The 24,294-nt window shown below is 51.2% G+C and overlaps 1 protein-coding gene across 2 annotated transcripts in view; it reads left to right on the forward strand.

The window, feature by feature from the left end:
- LOC144146026 (telomerase-binding protein EST1A-like) overlaps positions 1–24,294 on the forward strand; it is a 91,914-nt gene that overhangs the window by 55,274 nt on the left and 12,346 nt on the right. For both annotated transcript variants that reach the window (XM_077677940.1, XM_077677941.1), the window contains exon 16: positions 16,067–16,220. In XM_077677940.1, coding sequence (XP_077534066.1) covers positions 16,067–16,220 — 154 coding nt within the window. The remainder of the gene's footprint in view (positions 1–16,066; positions 16,221–24,294) is intronic.

Here is a 24,294-nt window from a genome sequence, read left to right on the forward strand (position 1 = left end):
GCGCTACAGTTGAGGTAATCGCGGGGAACGGCACTTGGCACGTTCACGTGTCAGGCCCAGACAGCGAGGTGCGGTCGGGGCACCCCCGAGACCCACTGGAAAGGTGTCCTCCGTTCGGTTCTTTTGTTCCGTTCTTCTTCTCGCGTGACGGCGAGTGTAGCGGTGTGTGCGTCTTTTCGCGCGTACGTGACCTAATGGACGAGATGTGTGCTGGGTTTCGCTAAGAGCGATTGCCCGTGCTTGAAGGGGAGGAAGTCGTATTTCTGTTCTTGCCTTGTTCTCTGAGGTAATGATACATTCTCGGGGCACGTTCCAACATCCTGCGCCATGCAGCGTCTTTTTTTTTTTTTTTTTTTTTTTTTGCGTTCTGTCTTTGCTTGAGGACCTTTTTTGTTGCAGCGTTGATGCTTGGATAGTGCACTTGGTCGAATTTGAGCTCCATTGCAAACGTCTAGCGGTGCCTGCTTCCCTTCCCTCGAGGATTGTGCGTCTGGAAGAACTTGTTGCAGGAAGTGAGCGTACTTCTTCCCCGGCCCGTGTTTATTGCCCGCCAAAAAATGACGCAACGGTGGGGAACGCCTTGCAAGTGTGGGGTCATTTTTCATCCTTCGAACGAACAGACTTGGCGAAGCTTTTCCAAGCGAGCGCTATTTTTAGTGGAGCTTCGAGAAGAAAAACGTTGGCGGATTCAGGGAGCGTTTGCGTTTGTGGTGAATGAGTGCCACGATTTTTGTAGAGTCGTTGGAGTGGAGTAACCGCGCCCTTAGTACGGGAGAAAGTCGAGAGGAAGAGTGAAAAGTCCCTCCATCTTCATGTCCTAGAACTTGCCCGTTGCGAGATTTTGCTGTGCTGCGTTCCGTATTGGGGATTCTCTGTCGTCGTCGACATGTGGTTCGTTACCTAGGAGGCTTCAGTTGAGGCGTTCTCACCCTCATTTTCAATACCAGCGTGATTGCTTTCGAGTTACGCAAGCTGTAGCACGTGGATGGCGTCGAAGGTCGCTGCTGTTTGCGATCGTGGGATTTCCTTAAGACCACTGTCACGGTAGTCCCTGTTCGTACGCGTTACTAGAGTTTTGACAGTGCATTCATTTCTTAATTTCGATTACTCGTGGTGCCGACCCGCTAATTTGCAGCTGTGGAAGGGGGGGGGGGGGGTATTATTCTACGAGAGAAGTACGGCGGATAATACAAAATTATATGCGGGGATCAGCACCCAGCAAAGAATTTAATGCTAGGTCATCTTACCTTGAGGTGAGCGGCGCGCGCAAACATTCATCATCTGCTACGTATGTCCTCCGCGAGCAGCGCGGCGACGGACTTTATAGTAAGCTGCGTCCGTGACTACACGCTTCTTCGAAACAACACCATAAGACACAGGGAGCCTGCAGAAACTAGCACAAGCTTAATTAAATCAGATGACCTTATCAGATGCCACACTCTTCCAACGACACCTTTTATCGTTTGTGAACTGCCTACCCTGGAATTTAAAAAATTCGCCGAGTGATCAGCTGTTCGTTGAAGTCGAAAAACAAAAGGAAAATGAGCGCGCAGCTTGTGTATGTGATTACTAAAACGTTCGTTCCTTGATTACGTTCCGCATTCGAACATAACGATAGTTAAGCGCACCCCCCTCCCCCCTCCATGTACTCGCATGCGAAATAGCAGTGCATTTAGGGTCTAGTGAGTCTAATTGCGTCTGGTAAGGCCGACCTGGGTTATGTTTAGGCGAATGACTTTAGCATTTCTGAAGCTGCTCTGAGGTTTTCTCTTTTTTTTTTTAATTCCCGTACAAGCTATTTTGTTTCTTCCCGTTTGCAGGCCATTTATTATTCCATGGTTTCGTTAACTTTCCATGGTTCTTGCTACAATACGTGAGTGTGCACATATTTGACGCAGAGCCTTGCACTGTGCATAACATTTTCGCGTGGCTTATATTCCCTTAAAAAGCACAAGTGGTTCTTGGGTATTGGGATAATCACATTCCCGAGACAGTATTGTCTACCAAGTATACGTTCTAAATGAATCAGCATTCGTTGTACGCGCTGCAAGACGAAACCAACCTGTCACTCGTGCCTGACGTGTTTTGAGGATACATTGGCGATATGCTGCTGCTGACGCTCGTATACGAGCGGTCAGTTTTGTGTTTCCTTCCCTCAGTCCCGTCCTGTTAGCGCAATTTTTCATTATGTCAGGAAGCGCGCGAACCGCGTTCCTGGATAGGTTTTGTTGGCGTTCGAGCACTCTTCTAAGTCGCAACCGTTTTTTGGAGTGCCCTAATGTACTATTTGCTTACGGACATGACAATAACAAGTGGTTTAGGGCACGGAAAGGTAAACAGAAGCGAAAAAGAACCGAAACATTGCATGAGCACCTATCAGCCACCCAGCGGTCATTCCGTAGACACTGCGGAGAAGCGGCGGCAGCCGGCGCAGCTGTCGCGAAGCTCGAGACGGTATGTGGGGCGCTGCAGTATGGCTAGAGTGTAGTACACTCTGGGCATAGCTGTGGTGTATGGGACTATCACCCTTCGCTCGACACAACCGCTAGTGCGAAATCTCTGTACCGTAGCTCTGCCGGTTACGCGCGAAATTCGCGTACAGCCTCATTGGCGAAGCTTCCCGCAGGCGACTATCACCCTTCGCTCGACATGACAGTCGGTGTGGTTCTGCTACCGCAGTTTTAGTGCGAAATCTCTGTTACCGTAGCTCTGCCGGTTACGCGCGAAATTCGCGTAGCCTGTTTTCTGCAGCCTCATTGGCGAAGCTTCCCGCATGTTCGTTCCCGCAGCTCAACGTTGCTACCTAACCTTAAGCCTAAACGTAGGACGTTAGGCCTAACTTCACGCCATGTTATAACGTTGTACGATACCCATTGAAAAAAAGGACTCAGGCTGCGGGAACCGGTTCGCTTCTTTAAAGCGTGACGTTGGGTCTAAGCTTTGGCGCATACCCGACCCTTGCTGGTGTTAGCTAGCGAGGTGTTACATACTCATAGAGCAGCACGTACCTGCAGTGGCGTTTTGGTCAACCCTTTGTTGGACAACCACGATGTTCCGTGGGTGGCGCAGCCAGGCGGTCTAATTTGAGCGCAGTGTAATGCAAAGCATATTTGGTTTGGTGCTAGACTGACACTATGAGCCGTGAATTGAGTAGACGTCCTAAAAGGAACCTGCCTGTCCATAACGTATCACCAGCGAAGTTGGCCTCGAGGTAGCGGTCCGCCGCCGCGTATACGGGCATGTGGCCGCTCGAACCGCGTACAAAATTTTCTGGGCATTTTAACTCCGCACTTGCTCACAGCGTCGGCGGACAGAATTTTCGCCAAGAACCAAGCTTCGCAAACTTCCTTCCGTGGCTGGTAACTTCTATTTTCGTGCAACCGGGAGCATCAGTATTGTGTAAGCATTGATCTCTGCAGATTACTTGCGAAGGCCTACGCTAACATTTCGCGTGGAGCGAAGTTGAGAACATTGTGGGTGATCGCTGACGCAGACGTAACGGATTGCAGCGTTCCGATTGTTACCGAATCATTTTAAGGCGCTGGGAACACACTGTCACGTGTGTGGGCTGTCTCGTAACAGTTGCGCGCGCAACTTTGCTCTGTCCGGAGCAATTTGTCTGCTGCCATTTCCCGTCTTTCCATGACTTTTTTTTTTTTTTTTTTGCGTTATCCGGCTGCGGTGGTCTTTTGACGAGAAATGCATCATTTTTGCGCGTCCTCCCGAAGGACCCTGCGGTGTTGCCCCTGGTCGCCACTTTCATTGTGCACGCCTTGAAGGCGGGTGGGCCGTGAATGCGAGCTAGGTCACGTAGCCACCACCGGACGCGGCGCACCTGCGTTACTAACCTGTGTCAATAGCCGTAAATCAAAAACGGCTCGTTTTCCCGCTCTTTCCCCAAACTTGGGCGCGATACATAGCCCGCCTCGGTTGCGGCGTTTCTGTGTGGCACTCGCGGACGCCTTCCTTTCTTATTTGCCCCCGATTTAACCGCGCGCCTTCCACTTCCGAGTGGCATGGTCGCCTCTCTACAACGGCGCGTATCGTCTCGTCGCCGATGTCGTGAAAAATGCCCCTTGCGCCGCCACCGTGGGCTCGGGTCTCCGAGCAGCGCCGAGCCGCCGTCGCTTTCTCTCGGTGCTGCTTCAGTTTTGTGCGGCTTCCCTTGACGAGCGTCGCGAAGGTGGGAAAAGTAAACCGTAAACATTTTTCTTTTCGGCTCGTATTCTCTAAATCTCTCCTCCGATGCAGGCGCGCCAGACTGTACGATGAGAACGCGAAGTTATGGTCCGCCCGTGAGATCCGGAGCCGCGTTCCTGGCGAGTGTGTACTGACACTGCGGACCGCGTCCAGCTTTGGGCCCAAGTGACCACATGCGCAGCTGTGACCTGCGGGGTTTTTGCCGTTAATCATAGCGCTCAGAGTTCGGCGGCGTGTACCGGAATCCGTGTATGCCTGAAGGATTAGGCTAGAGACGCGGGAATTATGCCGGCGGTGGCGGCCGTGAGCTTTGAACTGTGCCGGCGGTCCCTCGCAAGCGTTTAGGCGCGGCATTTAAGCCATTGCTACGACTGCGTATGCACTGATGGCCAAGCGGCGCTTTGGAGGGAGAATTTGTTACATTTGATTTCTAGTGGTTGCAGGTCTGACAAAGTTTAGATTGCGGAGTAAGGCGTGTCTCGGAAGTCGGTCATTAGTGCGATTCAGAATACCTCTGCACACTTGATGTTTGATATATAGATCCGTACTAGACGCTAGCACCTGAGGGGCGTAATTTGAGCTAGAGTACAAATATATCCCTGCACTCTTTTTTTTTTTTTGCTACTGAATGCGTACGGGGTTATGATAAGATCGGTTTCACAGCTACCGCATCCAAGGAACCTGCGTTTGAGTTGCGGAAAATGAGAGGAAAGAGGGAAATCTTATGACGTACGTTTGGCCCTTAAGTGAGAAATGCAGGGACGTATTTAGCGAGGATGTCGCCAAGGCAGGCAGTTGGTTAGCGGATGCCAATTCAGTGGTCTCGTTATAAGGAACTTGGGATACTAGAAAAAAGTTTTGATTTTGAAACATTGTTATCGCGACAAACCAGAAAAACAACTGCAAATTACAACAAACAAACCAGGCGATTTACAATAGGAACGTTCTTGAACTGTTTTATTCAGGGCGCGCGCACACGCTTTCCCTCTCATTAAGTAGCGCACGTTTAGTTGAATTAATCAGGGATTTTCTTAAACCCTTGTGCCTTACATGCTTTCGAATTTGGTGAGTCCGCTGGCTCACGCCGGAGCATCGTTTCTCGAAAGAAACAGTACTTAACCGAAACCCTGACTGACTAAACCAACCGCGTTGGCATCAAAACAATATAACCAAAGCTGACGCAGCGGTCAGAACAAAAGAAAAATCGCCGGGAGTCCTGGAAATTCGGGGAACAAATAACGGCTGGCTGCAGCAAAACTTCTACCGCTCGGAGGAGTTGTATTCGCGCGTATTTGCGGCACTTCTTTTGAAAAGAAAGGTGCATGACGTGGACATCTAGGACCGACAGGCCAACCACCCTGACCAGCAAAGCGAAGTGGGCTACTGACGGCGAATAAAAGTAACAAGAGAGAGAGAGAGAGAGAGAGAGAGAGAGAGAGAGATGTTAACACTGAGGAAGTTGTATGCACATTTCGGTAACTTATGTCTTTCGTTAATTTCGCAACGACTAGTCGGCGTAATCCTCGACACGAGTTCTAATTCTTGTAAAGATAAAAAAGATGCTTGTGGAGCTGGTTTAATCTTTCTTCTGGCGTGTCGTCCTTTCTGTTTTGGCTTAGAATAGACGCCCTTCGCGTTACCCCTATCTCGACCGTGGTGTGCGTTTTTCCTTCGTGCGTGAGGCGGTTTAATCACCTTCCCGTCGGTGCACGGTGACGCGTAGTTAAGGGGCTCACGAGTGCGTGACCGACCGCCAGTGAAAGCGGGCTGTAATAGTTCGGCTGCGGAAGCTTTGCTCGTTAGCCACTCGGCAGTCGTGGCGAAAGCTGCAACTCCTCCTGCATACGCGTCCCGTGAGGGGTTTGTTTAGACTCTGACGCGAAAGCTTTTGCTGTGTCTTGGTCTATTCTAACGCTTTAACGGCATACTTCAAACGAAGGGACCCTTTTTAAGCTCTTTCGTTTGTTTCGACTTGATGTGGACCGGTTTCAAAGCCGAAATTCGTGCAAATTAACAGTCAGAAGCAAACAAAAGTCCCGCCCGCTTTCACGCTATCAGCGTACGAAGGGAACGCTAAATTTTTTCTCGAAGGAGCGATATTTTACAGATTGGGACACGCCCCAAGACACGCGCGAGTAGTATACTTCAAACGAGCGGGCATTCGCTGTTCCTTTAAATCTCTCTCTCCCTCTCTCTTCTCTCTCGCCATCTCTGTTTCTCTATATAAGTATGTAACCATCTGGAGTTGCAGTTCCCTAAATTGCAACTCCAGGACTGGCGGCGATTATTTTTTTACTGCTGTGAAACCTCCGGCAATTTAGTTTTGTTACAGACCAGGTTGGCTTAGTCAGTAACGATGCCTCGGCGGACACCATTGAGATGTCCGTGTCTCGTTTACCTGCGCAGTTACGCTTAGATTGCTTGCACACTTGCGCCAGTGTGCATATGTGACCCTGTCTAAGTAGATAAGGCGACTGCGTCTGCACTCTTCGAGGGAAAAAATAAGAGATGCATACTGCCCGAACTGTGAGGCAGAAAATTCCAGAGGTGCATCCGAGGGTTGCTCTAGCGATGCGCAACAAACGTTTGCCCAATCGCGCCAACAGTACTACGTCCTGTGAGGAAAGGGTCGTCAAATGGCCCCCTTCCAGGCAGCGAGCCTCGTGTGCCACCGAGGCTGAGTGAGACGGTCCGAAGAATACTTACCACGAAAGGAGAGCTCCGTTACTAGCTGCGAGTGAAGGCGCACACTATAACGCGAGAAGCGTAATAGCGTCCTGCAGTCCTACAGACAGGATGTAGTATTGCCTACCCTGAAAGGTAGGCCTTCCCGCATAGTTCTACCGCCTAGTAACTGGCTTGGCCGCACATTGAATGCGAAAAAGAAAAGGAGAAAGTGATAATGGGAGAGGGGGAGGAGGGTGGCGCTACATTCTATGTAAAAAAATCCCGGTCCATCTCCACTAACGTGAAACTATGGGAGGGACGAAGCATGCAGTGTAGGTATGTGTTGCCAACAGAGATGAAACCGTTGGGGCGTAGAGCTATACAGCTTGGCTGTAACAGTCTCGTGTCTTTTGAGCACGAAGCGTTCTAGCGCGAGGCGTAAATGAGTGTCCCGTTGTTTTTTGTTCGCGTTACGTTCTAGCGCAAGGCGTAAACGACTGTCCCGGTGCTTTAGTACCGTGACTACATGAGACGACTGTTACGACGACGACATGAGACGCCAACAGCCCGAGCCCCAAAGGGGCTCCGTTCCTAACAATGAATTTCTGGCTGAACGTGCTGCACCATTACGTGGCGTGGGGCAGAGGAGTGCTGCTCGCCGCTAGTCAGCAGCAGTTGTTCGGGGTGAGGTATAAAGGAATATGGCGAGATGTAAAGCACAGGAAGCAAGGAATGCGTTGAAAGAGAAGGGGACGGGGAGGCGCAAACGCGGTATTCACTGTCAACCAACGTAACGAGTATTTTTGTTGTGTGTCTTCGGCCATAACACGTTAGCAACATCGGGCCTGCGCAGTTTAACATTAAGCAGAGCTATTTTTAGGCCGAGCCGTTTCCGTCCGTCGCACCAAAAGAACCTCGACTCCTCAAGAAAGAAAGAAAGAAAGAAAGAAAGAAAGAAAGAAAGAAAGAACGGACGGACGGACGGACGGACGGACGGACGGACGGATGGACGGATGGACGGACGGACGAAAGAAAGGAAGGAAGGAAGGAAGGAAGGAAGGAAGGAAGGAAGGAAGGAAGGAAGGAATAAATAAATAAATAAATAAATAAATAAATAAATAAATAAATGTAGTTAGGGAGGCCCCGGGAATCGAAACCGGCAACCTAACCACTGGCCACCCCAACGGCCCGAGGGGTACGGGGTAGTATGAGAATAGTAACATGTGGTGCCAATCGAAAAAAAAAAAAAAAACGCATCCCGTGGTCGGAATCGAACCTGGGGCCCTCGCGTTATGAAACCGGCGTCTATCCGATTGAGCTATCGTCACATTTTTTTTTTTTAATACAGCGTTTATTTACTCAGATATACATACCTATTTAATACACTGACAAGCACGAGGCGTTGACGACGACAACCGTAAATACTGTCGCGACGAAACGTTTAGTCACGACTCCAGCGAGTCTTCGCTTAGTCACAAAATACACAAAGCATAAGACTGCAGGTACAACGAAAGGTGCTAACAGGAAACTATGACGGCGCAAAACACTGTAAAATCAAAAGTGCTTAACAGGAAATGTTGGGAAAGCACTGTGTTAACATGTATATGTGTACTCTGGGTTGATATCTATCATCGCATTCCGGGCGCACCGATTTCCTTTTGGTTATGCGTAGCGCGTGCTAACGCGTTCCACTTTGGGAGAGATGTGAAAGTCACTAGTGCAGGATGCGCCATTTTTTTCCCACGACAGCTGTAGCCGGCAGCTTTTAGGTCGTGGCGGTACCGTCCGTTACCCTACCTCGCGCGCTTGTCTGTCTGTATAAAACACACGTCTGCGTCTCCGAGCTCGCAACGGTGCCTTAGCGCATCCACTCGACACACTTCCATGAACTATTTTGGCACACCTGGTGAAGATGGCAGCTGAAAGGTGATGCAGACCTGGACATTTTTGTCTTCTTTAAGCTATTTTTTATTCCGTGACAAGGGGAGTGGGGGTGGCTCCTAACCCGCGCCCGTGCTTATGTACAGTAGGCGATGGGTGTGCTTTTATTGTCAGCCTCGTGTCTTCTGCTTGCATTGTCTATGAAGGGCGAGCGCTTGATTTGATTAAAATAGAACAAACTTTGCAGTCGGCCTGCCTTCTTTTTGCTCTCTCTCTCTCTCGCCTTAATTGAATTGCGTTAGGTAACGTTCCATGTCGTCCTGGCTTTTACTTTCTCCCGCCTTTGGTACCTGGCGTATATTGACGGCGCCTGCCGTTTATCTTGAACGCCATTACCAGCGCCGCCGCCGCCGCTGCTGCTGCTGCTGCTGCTGCTGCTGCTGCTGCTGCGGTTTCTACTTGGCAGTGTTCAATTATCCCAGCGCCTGAACAACCCTCGCGGGGAAGCAGCAACAGCAGCAGTGAGGGAGATTTATAAGGGTGTTTGTTTTGCCTCCCGTCTCCTCCATCCGCTGCATTTACTCCCCCTCGTGTTCGGCGGGCCTCCCCGTAGCGAGCGAGGATGATTTCGCTCGAATCAATCGGCCAAATTGCGCGCCGGTCCGACTGGGCTGCCTGCGGGCCGCGGATTTCTGCTGGACAGACCACGATGTATGGGCGCTACTGTCCGCCGCACATCCCCCTCGCCACTGAGTTTCGTTTCGTTCTGATATATACTGGAGGGAAATCCGGCGCCAGTGTCTAGGCAGGGTGGCTAGAATCCCTAGTGTTTAGGTGAGCGTGGAATCATGTACCGGGTAGAAACGTTCCACTTGTCCTTGGCATGGCTCGTGAATAGGCCCAGAAGTTGCCCGTGGCCTCAAGAAGAAAGTGTAGAAGATTATTTGTTGTTTTAAAAACAGAAGAGGAGAGCTCCAAGAGATTTATTTGTTCAAAATTATTTGGAAGCTTCATGCAAGACGAGCGAGTGAAAGTGAATTCATTTTTTCCTAGTCATGCCAAGGAGAGATTGCTTTCCCTTTGAGAGTTCGCCAAAGAGTCAGGCGTAGCCCGAAGAATTTAGGGCCTACAGGAGCCCTTCGCCTCCTTCCAAACACCCCCCCCCCTTCTTAGCTCAGGCCACTGGCCACCACTTTTCTTAGTAAAGATTTATACATACATACATTTTTTGCTGCTGTTGGCTTCGAGAGCAATAAGAACTAGCCAAGCCAAGTAATAGAGTAACGTTGCTAGCTGCTGTGGCTTCGCCCACAAAGGCACACAACTGCAGCCACAGATTTCCCTCTATAGTATATATAGAGGGAAATATATATAGTATGTATATATGTATATGCATGTATATATATGTATATAGTATGAATATATATAGTATGTATAGTATACATACTATATATAGTATGTATTAGTACGAAGCTCTGTGCCGCGCGGTACACTCTGCCCCGCGTATACCGCTATGGGGAGTTCTTCACCTAACCCTGGTGGGTCGGTCACCGCTGGAGCGTGAGTTTATGAGGCGCTCACCGCGAGCCCTCCGGCGGTTCTCCTTTCCGCTTTCTCGGTCGCTCGTGGAACACTGTCGTCCCCGCTGTGTCTCACTTGTAGTCGCACCCTTTCCCTTCCCTCTGTCTTATCGGCCCGAAAGCGCGCCTGCTTTGGGAGAACGTGCTCTTCTTTCTCGGCACTTAATTGGCCCCCGCGCGCGCGATGATTTATAGGAACCGACCGACCGTAAGCTGCTTTAACGTTCACTAATCGCGGTCCCCGCAGGTTTACAATCGATTAGGCCGTGTTCGGTGGGGTACTCAGTGCTTGTGTCAACTTGCGTTGTATGGCGCGGCGGCTGCGGCGGATGCCGCGTTAATAGATGGTCGTCGTGAGTTGCGGCTCAACCTGTGTCCGAGCGGTGCCGGCGGCCGCCCCTGTTGTAGCAACGTTTTGGTGATACACATTGCGTTGGCTTTGCATTATGCGGAAAGGGGTGGCTGTCTGGGACGGTTCGGCCGCTGTACCCCGTTTGGCCGGCGAGGGATTTCTTCACCGACATCTTGCGAGGGCATTGGCACCGCGGGGCACCGTCCACGTGTCTGTGTATTGCCGACGTGTCACTGGAGTCGGCGTCGTCGTTTGGTAGCAAGTTATCCCCGTGACACATGTACACGAAAAACGACATTAAGTGTTCAAGGCCTTTCGATACCGAATGGCATTATTTGGGCGGGCCGCGGTGCGACACGCGACAACGCGAAGGCATTAAATGTGTTAGGCATGGTGGTGATAATTACCAAAAAGAGAAATGCTCTTATCTTTTAGACGCTTTTAACGTAGAGAAAAACATCGTACGAGGGCTAACAATGATTTTTGTGAGAAAAAAAAACGCTATGAGAAATAGTGTTTTCTAAAAAATGGTTGGGCCGTTTCTAAAAGTGGCTTCAGCAGCTGCCGTCGCCTGCCAGCGGTAGCCAAATCCGAAAAATTCAAGACGAGTGACACCTTGCCTTACGCCGCTGTTTCAATGAACTTCGTCTTTTTCAGAACTCCGCCACCAAGAGTGGGCAAAAAATTGTCTTATTTCGAGGTTCGGCTACGTTTCCGCGTCGACGCTCTGGTGCTGAGAGTTTCACTGGTTTCATTTGGTGCTCACCGCGTTCGAGAGTAGGCAGTAGAGCACTGCACGGGCCCGGGCCGGCCCAAAAGCCCTGGCCCGACCCGGCCCGCGGGCCGGGCAGGGCCGCCCGAAGTCGATTATCAGCGGGCCCGGGCCGGGCCCGGGCTCAGTGCCGCGGGCCCGGGCTGGGCTCGGGCTCAGTGCCGCGGGCCCGGGCCGGGCTCGGGCTCGACGCCATGGGCCCGGGCCGGGCTCGGGCATGAATTCATAGGCCCGGCCGTTAATAGTTCCGACGTGAAGTGTAGAAAAGAGCATAAAATTGAATATTCTGAGTATAGTTTTACGCCCTTTTTGATGTTAGTTGTACACATTGTTTTAAAAACGTGTTTTGCTAGGTCTGATAGTCACTATACTGTAACCTTAATGACATTTCATGTACTGCATCAAGATTTTATATTTTGGAGTATAAGATATCAAAGATACGGTTACAAGGAATGCCCTAGCGGGGAAGGAATTAATTAAGCCACCCTGGAGCTGTGCACCTATGTCTATGTACGTGTATTTTAGATGTCGAACCAATCTAAATGCGGCTGCCGTGGCTGGAAATCAAACTCGCGTGCTAGAGAAGCGCCACCGCTTATCAACCACTCCAGGAAAAATATTTCAACGCACGCACATATTCGTGGATTCAAATGGGGAGCAAAAATTTCATTAATACCAACTTGTGACCGAAACAACCACATGAAGTTGCCAAGAGTCTGGTCATCAAAGGTGAGCTATTATTACGCCCATGTGGAGTGAACTGCAGACCGTGTGAGCTAAGCTACGTGTACTTTTAAATCCTTATTTTTTGCGTTACAATTCAGGGCGTACTTGTACAGACTAGATGCTTCGTCTGATTTCCCGTTACGAAGACACTCGACCAAATATAATAAACAAATTTTCTTCGACGTCTAGACCAGGCCTGGTCACACACATGCGGGCCCTCCCTAGGCTCAAAAAAAAAAAAAAAAAAGACCGTGCCTGGGCCGGGCGTGGGCTTGAGCCGACGGGCCCGGGCCGGGCCCGGGCTAGGCTCACTTATGAATGCCCGGGCCCGGGCAGGGCCCGGACTCGGTGTTATGGGCCCGGGTCGGGCTCGGGCTTCACAAAGCGGGCTCGGGCCGGGCTCGGGCCTTGAAATCAGGCCCGTGCAGTGCTCTAGTAGGCAGATTTAAGGCGTTCGTGAAGGGGAATGAGTTGTGCGGAACTCCTTAAACCAAAAATGACATTAGAGCGAATGGCATTTGATTTTTGCGTGTAGCAGCGAATTAATGGCATTAAAAGTTAATTCATTAAGCACTTAATGTCATTTTTATGTACATGTGGCACAGGTATTATACTTGCAAAAAAGGTTTCTATGTTTCTCCGTACGTTAGGCTGAAATTGGTAAACTTCCCAAGTGAAGATCTGCCGTTTAGCCACCGCTATCGCGTCTGCTGGCGATTTCTAGTGCAGCCGTGCCCGCTCGCACCCTGACGTTGTTGCAATTATTAGCGCCGACGGGTGCTGGGCAGTGACAGGATGGGCATCGTTCCCGAGCCGGGAATGATAGGTGATTTCTCGAGAGAAATTTCGAATAAGTTCTCAGTAAGGATCCGGTGAAAACCGTGTGGCACTGTGGCTGCAATCGGCACCCAAATCAGTATGCCTTTGTTCCGCTTCGTTTGAGCCAGTGACGCACTGACGTACGCAGAGTCGACGGTCGACACCACTGACCCTGCCTTGCATCAAATAACAGCTAGTGGTAATTATTTTAACGTCGCAAGCTGTGCGCCACGTTTACTCGGCTTCCGTGTACGCTTGCACCACAACGACCGCTTAGTTTGCAATTTTAGCGAAAAATAATTTAAACTAAAAGGAACAAAGCAATCTGACCCCTATGGAGGGTACGCCCATTGCTCCTAGATTTTTAACCCATTTCTTGTCTTCTTGTGTTGGCCATTTTCCCTGTTTGTTTTTTCGTTCTTTCTCTCGTTCTACGCATGCATTCTGCTCAGTTTCGGGGTAAGCCGGCAGATGTCTCTAAGCTTAACGCCGTGCCACGCGCCAGGCTTCGCGCCCCGCGCATGAGCTACTAGCCATCGTGTCCAATGGACTACTGAGAAGTACTTGTCCCTGTATTATGCCCAACAAGTCCCGAACACAACTGCAAGCCAAATATGTACTTTCCCTTCCAACGGTGTTAAGGCTTATGTCCGAGCCAGTGCACCTGTCAGATGCAGTTTGTCCGAATCGCGCCGAACGGCGCGCAGATACTCGGATGGATGGGGGGAAGCGAGGTGTATCGAATAAAATCTGGGGCCGGAGTGCGGGGGCGGTGGTAGCCGGGAAGAGGTCCGGCGTTCCAATCGACGTCCGTCATTTCTCTGCGAATTAACTCAGCTGGCGCGAGTGCACGTGCTACTGCGCCTCGCAGTTCCGGTTCCCGTTGTGTGCGCGCGAAGGAGACGGGGGGGCTGCGCGCCTAAATAAGTGCTGAGTCACGATCAGGTGACTAAGGCGGCTCCTGGTCGTCGCCGGGGGACCGCCATCTCCCCCAGACGCGCGGCGGTGGCCGGGGAGGCCGACCGGTCAGTGCCGCGTTGTCCGGCGGCGGCCTGCTGCAGCGTTGACAGGCCCTACCGTGCGGTGCCAAATGACGCGTCCTTCGGTCCAGATGCGCGCTCCGTTCGTTGTCCGGCGCTGTGGCGACGCGCTCTGGCCGAGTAAATTGTGACTCAGTGCGGCGCGCCGGGGTCGGAACTGCCCCTTTGTGAGGGAAAGCAGGGCTTAGGGAGGAGATTGGACCCTGCGCGTGTGGGGCAGACGATGTTCGCGCGCAGTCACTGGGGAGACGGATGCCTATCCCTTCTCGTTTCGCATCGGACAGAAGGGGTCGCTTCCAATTCTGCTCGCCGGATCCCGTCCTGTTGCGGCACTGCGCCGTTCGCTTGCCCCTCGCCCTTATTTGTTGACGTCGCAGGCGTGATACGTCCAGTGTTCTCTCTTCTTTGTGTGTACATGCCTCTTGCCAGGCTCGCTTGCGCGAGGAGTTAATGTTCTCTTTGCGTGGTGCATGCGGCACTGCGTGACACTCTGTATGTGTGCCCATGGAGACCGGGAGGTTTGGAAGTGGTTGTCTGTCTCAGTTTGCGGAGACGGCTATCTTTACTCCATGCCAAGCCCTTCGAGAATGCTCCAGCGGGTCGCCAGTCAAACGTAGGGGTCAAACGTAGGGGTGCAGCGTTTATTTACCACTGAGTTGTAGAATCCTTTCGCCAGCGCTGTGTCCGGTTCTCTGTGTGGAACACTGTTTTCGGAAAACCGGTGCAGGCGGGCTTTGGTGCCAGACGTGTTAATGCTACCAAGGCCGTGTTGTTCATTTCTGCCGCTTGCAAAATTGCGAAAGCAGTAGTTAGGTAAAAAAAAAAAAAAAAATTAGCGCCCTTCCATTCAGTGAAGATGGATGACCTGAGAAGCTGGACGCAGTCGCTGGAGTGCACGAAACAAACCACGTTTGTAATTTGTGATTGAGCGTACTTCCTAGCCGTTTACGTGAATGAAACTTGGAACGACTCGAGTTTTATTCTAGCGAACAAACATGGGGCTGTCTGTTTTCCTTCCGCGTTGCAAGCATCTTGCTGTCTGTGTAACACACAACCGAGCAACCCCATCCGCTCGACCAGTGAAGACACTAGACACGTCGCATTGGGCTGTTTGGCGTCCCGCCAGCAGAACGGACATGTCATCAGTGAGGGCATGAAACCTATAGCTTCGCGTGCACGCCCACACCGGCAACCGCGTATATGCTCGTGCCTAAACGTGAAAGACACCGACAAATAGCATTTGTGAAATAGGGGCCGGCGGTGGCGAAAAGGAACGCCGGAGCGGCGCCGAGTAAAGCGGCTTCACCGGAATGAAGACGTGGCGGGTCGACATATACTGCTTCGCAGTAAGAGGGTCCGTCTTAGCCACCGCCTCACCCACTTCAGTGACAGAGGGCACTTATAACTAGCAGTGAATGCTGTGACCCTAGAAACCACGCTGGGGCGGTCATCTTTTTTTTCTCTCAATCCTCGCCATGAACGGGAATGCGCGCATACCTGTACAGCTACAGCCTCATCCATGTCTGTCGCGAGGTTAGGTTTTTGTCGTAGAATACTACGCGTGCATGGCTCGAGGCTAACATTTATTGACTTCCCCATGTGTCGTCCTTTTGCGCAATCCTCGTGGCTTTTTTAGTAACATTTATTTGTCCGTTCTTTCGTCACGGCATCGTCGTCGTCATGACCGGTTTCCTCGCCGTCTAGGGGGTAACCCGTTCTTCACTGATGTGTGGAACGAAGCGATTTTTTTTTGTTATTTCTGTTACTAGAAAGGTGCGGCCTCTGTCAAAAGTTTCTAGACAACACCTAATTCAAAGTGGAAGTTTTAGCCCTGAGGCACGATGGAAATGTTTTATGCCGAGAAGAAACAAACGAAATATTTTGTTTGCTCTCGCGAGTCAATCTTCCCGTTTTGGATTCTTTGCGGTTGAGAAACTGTTTGGCGCGGCTTGGCAGCTTTTCTCGATTCGCCTTCACGACCTGTGGTCAAGTGCGTTCTCTCCCGTCTTCTTTGGTGATCCCGTGACAGGCTGTCCTGCAAGAGCACCGGAGCAAGCAGGCGGCCGTGCTGGAGATCAGGCCGCGGATCTTGATCCCGGACACCAACTGCTTCATCGACCACCTGCCGCTCGTCCAGAAGCTGGTCGCCGACGGACACTTCTTCGTCTACGTGCCCATCGTCGGTGAGCGTCCTGCCTGAAGTTTTAAAGCTTTTAGCGCGTTGCATTCTCGCAGTTGGAGGACAACCGGAGGTGTGGCAATCCAGGAGATAGATGTGCTAACATTTGGACGAGTTGATGATCGTTCATGGGGTCGAAACAGCGCAGCTTTGAACAAATGCACAAGTGGAGGAATCACAAGGACAAGCACTATTTAAGTTAAGCGCTTGTTCTACTGTTTCCTCTTCCTTTGTATTTGTTCAAAGTTGGGCTATTTTCTCCACCGTGTGTGTTCACCCACTGTCCGCCTTTCCGCACTTTATTCCAATTTCAAAACGGGCATTTTTAGACAGCGCTCCTCTCGCGTTTCCTCTTCGGTACATGGTAATTGAGAGAAGAAGAAAACAAGCTTGCGAGGTGGGAGGATCGTATGAACGAAGTAAAATATATCAAAGTCGCCCGCGAAAAGGTGCGCATATGCAGGACCGGCCATTTGTGGAACAGTCGATTAGCCTCTGTGCTATGAGTATATAAGGGTGAACGAGATGCCTACCATATACGCTTCAAAACTAGATGAGATTCACAGAGAGACGCGCAGAAATCATTTGCAAAGTAAGTAACGACAACGACTCGTACGAAAGATTGTTAATTCGCTTTTTTTAAGGGGGGGGGGGGGGGTCGAAAATGAGGCCTCCGTAGCGGGAGGCAATTAGTAAGCACGGCTCTGCAGCTGGCAGCGAGAGCGCGCCGGTTCTGGCCGCCATTTTGAATTGCCGGACGCGAGAAAGGCTGATCGTCGGCGGCCTTCAAATGACGTCTTTATGGCGCGCCTCCTAGCCCGCGGCGACCGTGTACACGTCGCGAATGAGACCCGCAGTGTATAAGCCCGATGAGTTATGTTCGACAAGCGAAAGTGTTGGCCGAGCTGGGCCTATAGCCGAAGGAGTAATAACACTGCTGCTGCCGGGGAAAAGAGTGCTTGCTAAGCTCTCTCGCGTGCAGCGCGGACGGAGGAATGCGACCGGGCGACGCGCAACGAACCCTTCTTCCCGAGCAGGTCTGGCCGGGGCCCCGGCCGATATGTCTTCTTGCGGGCCTCTCCTGGGCCGAGCGGATAAGAGCGGCCAGCGTGCATGCGTGCACTTGGAGGTCCGCGGGTGCGTTCCTCCCTCCCTCGCGCCGGTGCATGAATGACTTCCGCACGGCGGCGCCATGGGGCTAATTCGCGTCGCGACTCAAATGAGATCGTCGGTCACTTTCGCCGGCGAGCTTGCGTGTATGCTTACTCCCTCCGGCAGCGCTTCTTCCTGAAGCGATGCAATCAGCTTGAATAACGACCGTGCCCCGAGCTCGGTGCGCGTGCACGACCGTGCTCTGTTGGGGGACCCTTCTTGTTGCCCTTTGAAGAGTTCAGGTGACTCCGCGTATGCTCCTCGCATGTGGCTGGAGTAACTTAAGGAGACCGTAAAGACAACATACAGCCTTGTTCTGTTCGAAGGAACTATCCTTTGGTAACTAACTCATTCAGGTCTATTCCAGCGACGAAAGACCCTGTTTGTAACGCGGAAAAAAAAAACGCAAGAAATGTTGAAAACTTTCAAATTACGCGCTCCACGTCAGCAGTGGCGCAGTAGGAACCAGCACTAAAAAAAATGGCTGTGGCTTAGTCTGGTTGAATCTTGGTTTCTCTTGGTTAACCATCGATGTCGCTATATTGCTGATCACGGCCCAAAGCCGTTCGGTTCGGTGCAACGCTCACAGGAGGAGGCCCGGCCCGGCTATCATTCACGGCGAACGCGGCGTTCCTCTTCTCCCGGGCGCAAGACGGGACACGTGCCCGAGACGACCCAGCGGCGCATGCGTGGGACGCTGCGGGGTTGGTCGGCTGGCCATCAGCTGAGCGGCCGGACCGCCGCGGCCGCCGCCGGTAGTTGAGCAGAACGACTAAAAACGGGACCTTGTGCGCAGCGCCGAAAGCGGGCCCGGTGATTCGCGCGATGCGCTTCGAGGGGCGTGTCGCAGGGGGTGTGTCTGCGGTAAAAAGGTGAACTTGCGAATCCGCGGCGTAACCGCTGGACGAGGGTGGTAAAGCTTTGATTTAGAATAGTTGCCGGTGTAATTGCACGTCAGAATTCGAGGGAGTCGATCAAACGCGACTAGAGGCCGCACTCCAATCGCCCGGTCGCGCTTCCCTGGCGGTAGCTTTGGTCGTCTTCGGCCAATCACGCAACAGAGATCCTATGACGTCACAGAAGCGTCGCCGATGCTTGCGGACGCACACCTGCGTGCCAGCGCTGTCAGCCTGTTGCTTTCACTGCATGGTGGCTCTCCGATGTTGGCGTCTCCTGTTGCATTGTCTTTTTCTTCCGAGTCGACGTGGAGGCGTTTGGCGGACCCCGTCGCAGTCAAAGTTCGATTGGTTTCCATTGCTTCTGTTTGTCTTTTTAAAGACGATACTCTTTCTTGGGTTACTAAACTTAGAAATTTTGGTCTGTATGTCTGTCCGTCTGTCTGTCTGTAACTCGATTCAGCCACCCGGCCAAAGTAAAATGCTTACTGCGCAAGTCTTTATACTCACAGCCAAATGTAAACGTCTAAGCCCGGTTTATATGTTCATACTTGTCAACTTTGTTGAACAAGAACAAGACATTGCGCAAATATAAGACAGGAAATTAGTACACAAGGGATATTTACATTGTTCCTTTATTAAAAAATTCCTGGATGCTTGGTTTTTCGATAGCAGATGATTTTCTACATCTACTGCAGAACAACGCGTACCGCCTGCTGTTGCCCGCTCCACCTCCTGGCGGCATATGAGAAATAACGCGGCAACAGCAAAGAAAGGTTCCACTAGCTAGGTTTCACGTTCTGCTTGAAACGCACGTGGAGCACGGCAACGCGGTTCTATAAACCTTGAAGTCGGCCGCCTCGATACGCGCGCGTCTCCGCCGTACTGCAGCGCAGGCATCGAGGAACCAGGCCTGTAGCAGTGGAACGCGGTAAATTCAAATCGCCTTGAGCAGTAGTGTGTTTACCTTGGGATGAGCGCGACGGAACAGAAACAGCATGACAGGTGAGCGGGAAAGCGAAGGGGGACATTTCCTTGGCAAATGTCTACAAAGACTACCGTCTTTTGACGACATTTGCAACGAAAGGAGCAGATACGCCGCCAATTTTTACAATGCCAAACGCATCGCGCGCTTACCAATGGGAGTGAGTGGTACGCCTGCAGTGCCCACATGTCGCTAGGTGGAGCCCCGAGCTGATCCGGTATCACGCAACCGTAACTGACTTCGAGAGCGGCTTGTGCTTGGTTGCCCAGGCAACCGATGTTTTAGATTGTCAAAGAAATGGCGCTCGCGCCAGCGCTAGAAAGCTCAGAGCCGCGGCGGAGCACGTTTTGCCAACGTTAGCGCTTTCTACCACGCGTTCCTAAGATGAACCGGTCACGTGACTAAAGCGCTGGGAAGGCTACCGATTGGGGGAGAGTGACCGGAGTAGAAGGAGAGTGCTTGGTTGGCCGGTCCAGGCTGATGCGTTTGGCATTGTAAAAATACAGGAGGCGATGGTAAAACGCCTGTAGACACCTTAATGAACGCCGTAGCTATATTTATGGCTTGCGCATCCTTTATTCCATTTCCGACCGTGTTGCTCAATCCAATTTAAACCACACGCGTCCGCACGTTCTCTTGTAATGGTTTTTGTCAGCTTGTAATTAGCAGCGCTTCTCAGCAGCTTCAACGGGAGACTACTTTTTTTCTGTGGCTGTGCAGTCTCACAGCAGCGTGGGAATTGTGGAAAGAGTAAAGATTAGTTGTTAGTCTATTAGTATAGTCTTCAGATTGCAAATAGTCTTAGATTGCAAAAATGGAAAAGAAATCTTCGTACTGGCTAAAAGTAAAAACACGTAGACATACATATAATAAGCTTGGGCGCTTGTGTGTGTGTGTGTGCGCGTGTGTGTGTGTGCGTGCGTGCGCGCCACGCACACAACACATGAGTAATACATGGGCATTTTTCGTCTGTGTTTCTGCCGGGCCCGGTATTACGGAGTGCATGGTTAACCGTTGTTAATTCACGCATGTGCGACTTTTACAGGCTATTCTGATCATTTGTTCTTTCTGTGGAACGGCTAAAATTTCTTATCAAGTTCCTACTGCGAACTGGCCTCGTCCGGCCGAATCGCGGAAGTCCTCATACTTAAGAGCAAAAGAAAATTTTATCTCATTTGATACTGTTTCGGCCCGTTTTTACTTCATGCCGATATTTTCTTCTGCTCTCCATTGCATTTTTTCCCGCACTTTGCGTATTTTCGCCGCAACTATAACGTTTTTAGCCAAGCATATTGTCCAAGTGACCGTACATATTTCCTATCCCCGTTATTCCAACGCCAGGGAGGGACGTCCTCGGATCATGTCGTGGAGGCGTTAACGCCACATTCCTCTTTAGGATGTATAAAAAGGAAAGAACTGCTTGCGTCTCGGCATGCGGTCTTCCGATTCGTCCCATGGGTGTATTCCGTCGTCGCTGCGATGTCACTTCGTGGGCAAGTAAGAAAGAGAGATGGGGAGAAGTATACAAAGAAAAAAAAACGGCATTAACAGCTGTAGTGCCTTTACTGCGGCCTGTTATTGCGCCTCACTTTTCATGTCGCTTTCGGCGTGAACCGGAGAAATACTAATCGGCCGCCCCTCTCTGTCCGCGCAAAGACGAACGGTCGACTTGCCATATCGCCGAGCGTTGCGGCCAACGACACGTTCACTTGGTGGTGGGCGCTGCGATTCTCTCTCTCTCTCTCTATCTCTCTCTCTCTCTCTCTCTCTCTCTCTCTCTCTCTCTCTCTCTCTCTCGCTCGCTCGCTCGCTCGCCGTGTCTCGCGCGCGAAAGTCGGGGAGGGTGATGCAACGGTACAGGTTACTCGAAGTGCATGATAGCGCGCACACACGCAAAAAAGAAAAGACAAGAGAAAGACGGAACGGTAGTCGGGGGGCAGCGATTTCGTGTCCCATAGCTGCCGTGTCCGGGACGGCGCTTTTTCGACCCCCCTCACCCAGTCATCGTTTTACTTGCCGCCGCTTCTGTTACTTGGATTTACCTTATGGCCGTCGTCGTCGTCGTTGTTTTCGTTGTTGTTGTTCCATTTACGTGTCCCCCCTTCGCGGCCGTTTCTTCTCACGGCGTCTGGGACGGCGAAAGCTTTGAAGGGGTGAGGTTTATCACGCGGGCACGACGCGCAAGGCTGGGAGGTAGAGGCACCGCTGCGGGTTTTACGGTCTCTCCCGCGCCATCACGGTAGCCCCCACCCTTCGTGTCCGTCGGGTAAGCTAGCGGCGGGGGAACCATTAAAACAAAAGCCGCGCTGGGGGCATATGCAGCAGCAGCAGCGTCCGTTGTCCTTTGTGATAAGTTGCAACGGGGCGATAATGACTGGCGCCGCTTCTCTTCCTCGTTCCCCGCAAAATCGCACCGCCGAGTCGCTTCTCGAAGGCCAGATAATCGCCGGATCTCTTCCTTTTCTCCGCTGCCTCGCTGGCGTTAAAGTTTACAGGATCGACGACCGGTTATCGCACTGAGGCGTCGGTATGCGGTGCTCGTTAGTGCGCCGTGCGCGCGTGCACTTCTTGACGGGGAGGGCTAAGTAAGTAGCGGTGCTTGCCGAGGAACGGTGTCGTCCACCCGCTGACCACCAGGCCGCGTGTGTTCCATGTAGCCTGCGCTGTTTCAATCCATCCTGCCCGTGCGGCTCTAGGACATTTCGGTGCAGGACGTTTCGCTGCGAACGTTTCGGTGCGCGGACGTTTCGGAGCGCAAACTTTTCGGCGACCGAATTAGCGGGTGCATGCTTGTTTGAAACAGCCGTTATATTTTTATTTCCGCATAACGGGGGTTAAGGACAACAATGTACCGCAGTGATTGCGTTTTAAGATTGATGCCGTGTTTGATTTCCCCGAATATTTTTAGAAACTAAGCATCTGTACATTTTTGTTGTAATACATTGTTCAGGGAACACCTGTTATGCAGCCAACTGATTGAACTTTTTTTTCACATGTTTTTTCATTTACGAAAAGACGTTAATGTATATTCGCTCTTTTTTTTCGGCGTGCAAATGTTTACGGCGGCATAATGCTTTCTCTATCAATTTTCTCTAAATAAAAGACGTGTACACTCTCTCTATCCAAAGAAAGCAGCTTTACAAACATTCAGTTGCCCCCCCCCCCTTCCCCCCCCCCCCCCCCCAAAAAAAAAAGAAATGTAGAAAATCTAATAAATAGTTTATAGGCAGTGCTTTGCTTTTTGAGGCTAGAGCAGGTTGCTTGCGAACTAAGAGCTTTGTGGGGAAGTATTCGCAAAATGATGGGGTATGCGGGGTCTGCGGAAAAGAAACAGAAACTATGCGGCACATAGTGTTATAATGAGAGGGTATCCATTCGCAAAATGATGGGGTATGCGGGGTCTGCGGAAAAGAAACAGAAACTATGCGGCACATAGTGTTAGAATGAGAGGGTATCCATCCAGATATAGAGGGAAATATTCGACTTCCAGAAGCCCCAGGATTTAAGGGTAGCACCGAGGAAGTTAACTTCAAGGCTGTCGAGGGGTCGAAAAGAAGATTAGACTGCTGGTGGACAAAAATCAGAGAGGGGAATATTGCCTAGGACAGTTACCACCTGTAACAGAAAACATAATATTTTGTGCCTAATAAGCTTTTTGTGCCTGCCCTAAGCAGCCCTAGTATTAAACAAAGAGTATAAAACATAGGTATATTAGTCCTTTTTGGTAAGATGACATGTCATCACCTCGCTACAAAGGGGAAACCAATATAAATCATCATTATCATCAGATAGGAATGGACTAAAAGCAGTAGCGTCTTGCAGCGTTGGGGGAAGTGCAATCAAAGCGCTTCAGGGACATGTAGATTAAAGGATTAGGGCTGTTCACATGAATGCTAAAGTAAAAGAAAGGTTGAACGGAAGTGAATTAGCAACGTCAATTTTTAACATCTACTATCGAAATGGGGTTTTACGCGCTGGTTTACTGTTCGTTTCCGCGCAGGACGGGCGAAACACAACTCTTGAACGTCAAAATCATGTTGCATGACGAAATTAAAATATTAAAGCTACAATGTTACAAGAATGCCTGGGACAACTCATGCCTCAAAATGTTCGCACAGAAACGTCCGGCGTCGAAATGTCCGTGCACCGAAACGTCCGCACCGCGATGTCCGTGTACCGAAATGTCTGTGCACAGAAACGTCCGCACCAAAATGCCCCTGCACCGTAACGTCCGCACCGAAATGCCCGGATCCCTGCCCGTGCACGACGTATTCGCCGCGTTATTTTTTCGGGTTTTCGGGCGAGAACGGGAAGGTGGTTGACCGAAGGGCTATATCAGTGCCATCGCAATCTGGGTCGGCCTGACTTTGGGTACAGAAAAGTGAGTTGGCGAGCGAAAACGCAGTGTGCGGACGGGTCACCGTCTTGTTTCGGCCCGGAAGCGTTCGAGTAAAGAATCCTTTTTAAAAGCAGGAAGCGAGCCATGCGACTAATCTGCAACTGTCGTTGCGGCAACTGCAATCTGTCTCTGCTGCCCAGTGCGATCTGCGGTTGCTTCCATCACGCCTCTGGATAAAATCTCCGATTGTTGGTCAAGCGGTAATCGCTCACCAGTACCCAAAAAACCGGGTGCATTCCGGCGATTTTCCAGTCTGATTTAGTTGACTGACTGCGCCGCAGTGTCGGCGGCTTTCCGTCGACAAAGTGTCGTGTCTCCGCGAGCCGCGCCATGAGATTATCCCGCTCCGACGCTGTCATCGAACTCCTCCCCGCACGTGTTTAGTCGAAGGGCAGGTTTCTAGCGATGCCGGCGTGCTCGACAGCCCCCCAACGTGCGCTCAGACATGAGGGCGACATTGTCGCGACCCATGCGTCTTGCTGCTTCCGAGCGAAGCGCGGCACATGCACCAGCAGATGCTTAGAAGCCGCCTCTCAGCGCGCTTGTTTCTTAGAGGAAGAAAGTGGTAAGGAAAAAAGGCGGCGATCGGATGTTGTGCCTAGATAGCCGGGGAAATGGAGAGGTGGCGGCGTGGGTAGAGCAGCAG

This window comes from Haemaphysalis longicornis, unplaced genomic scaffold (assembly GCF_048455015.1).
Source record: "Haemaphysalis longicornis isolate Haplotype H1 unplaced genomic scaffold, Haemaphysalis longicornis Haplotype H1 scaffold_7, whole genome shotgun sequence".
Classification (NCBI taxonomy): Eukaryota; Metazoa; Arthropoda; class Arachnida; order Ixodida; family Ixodidae; genus Haemaphysalis; species Haemaphysalis longicornis.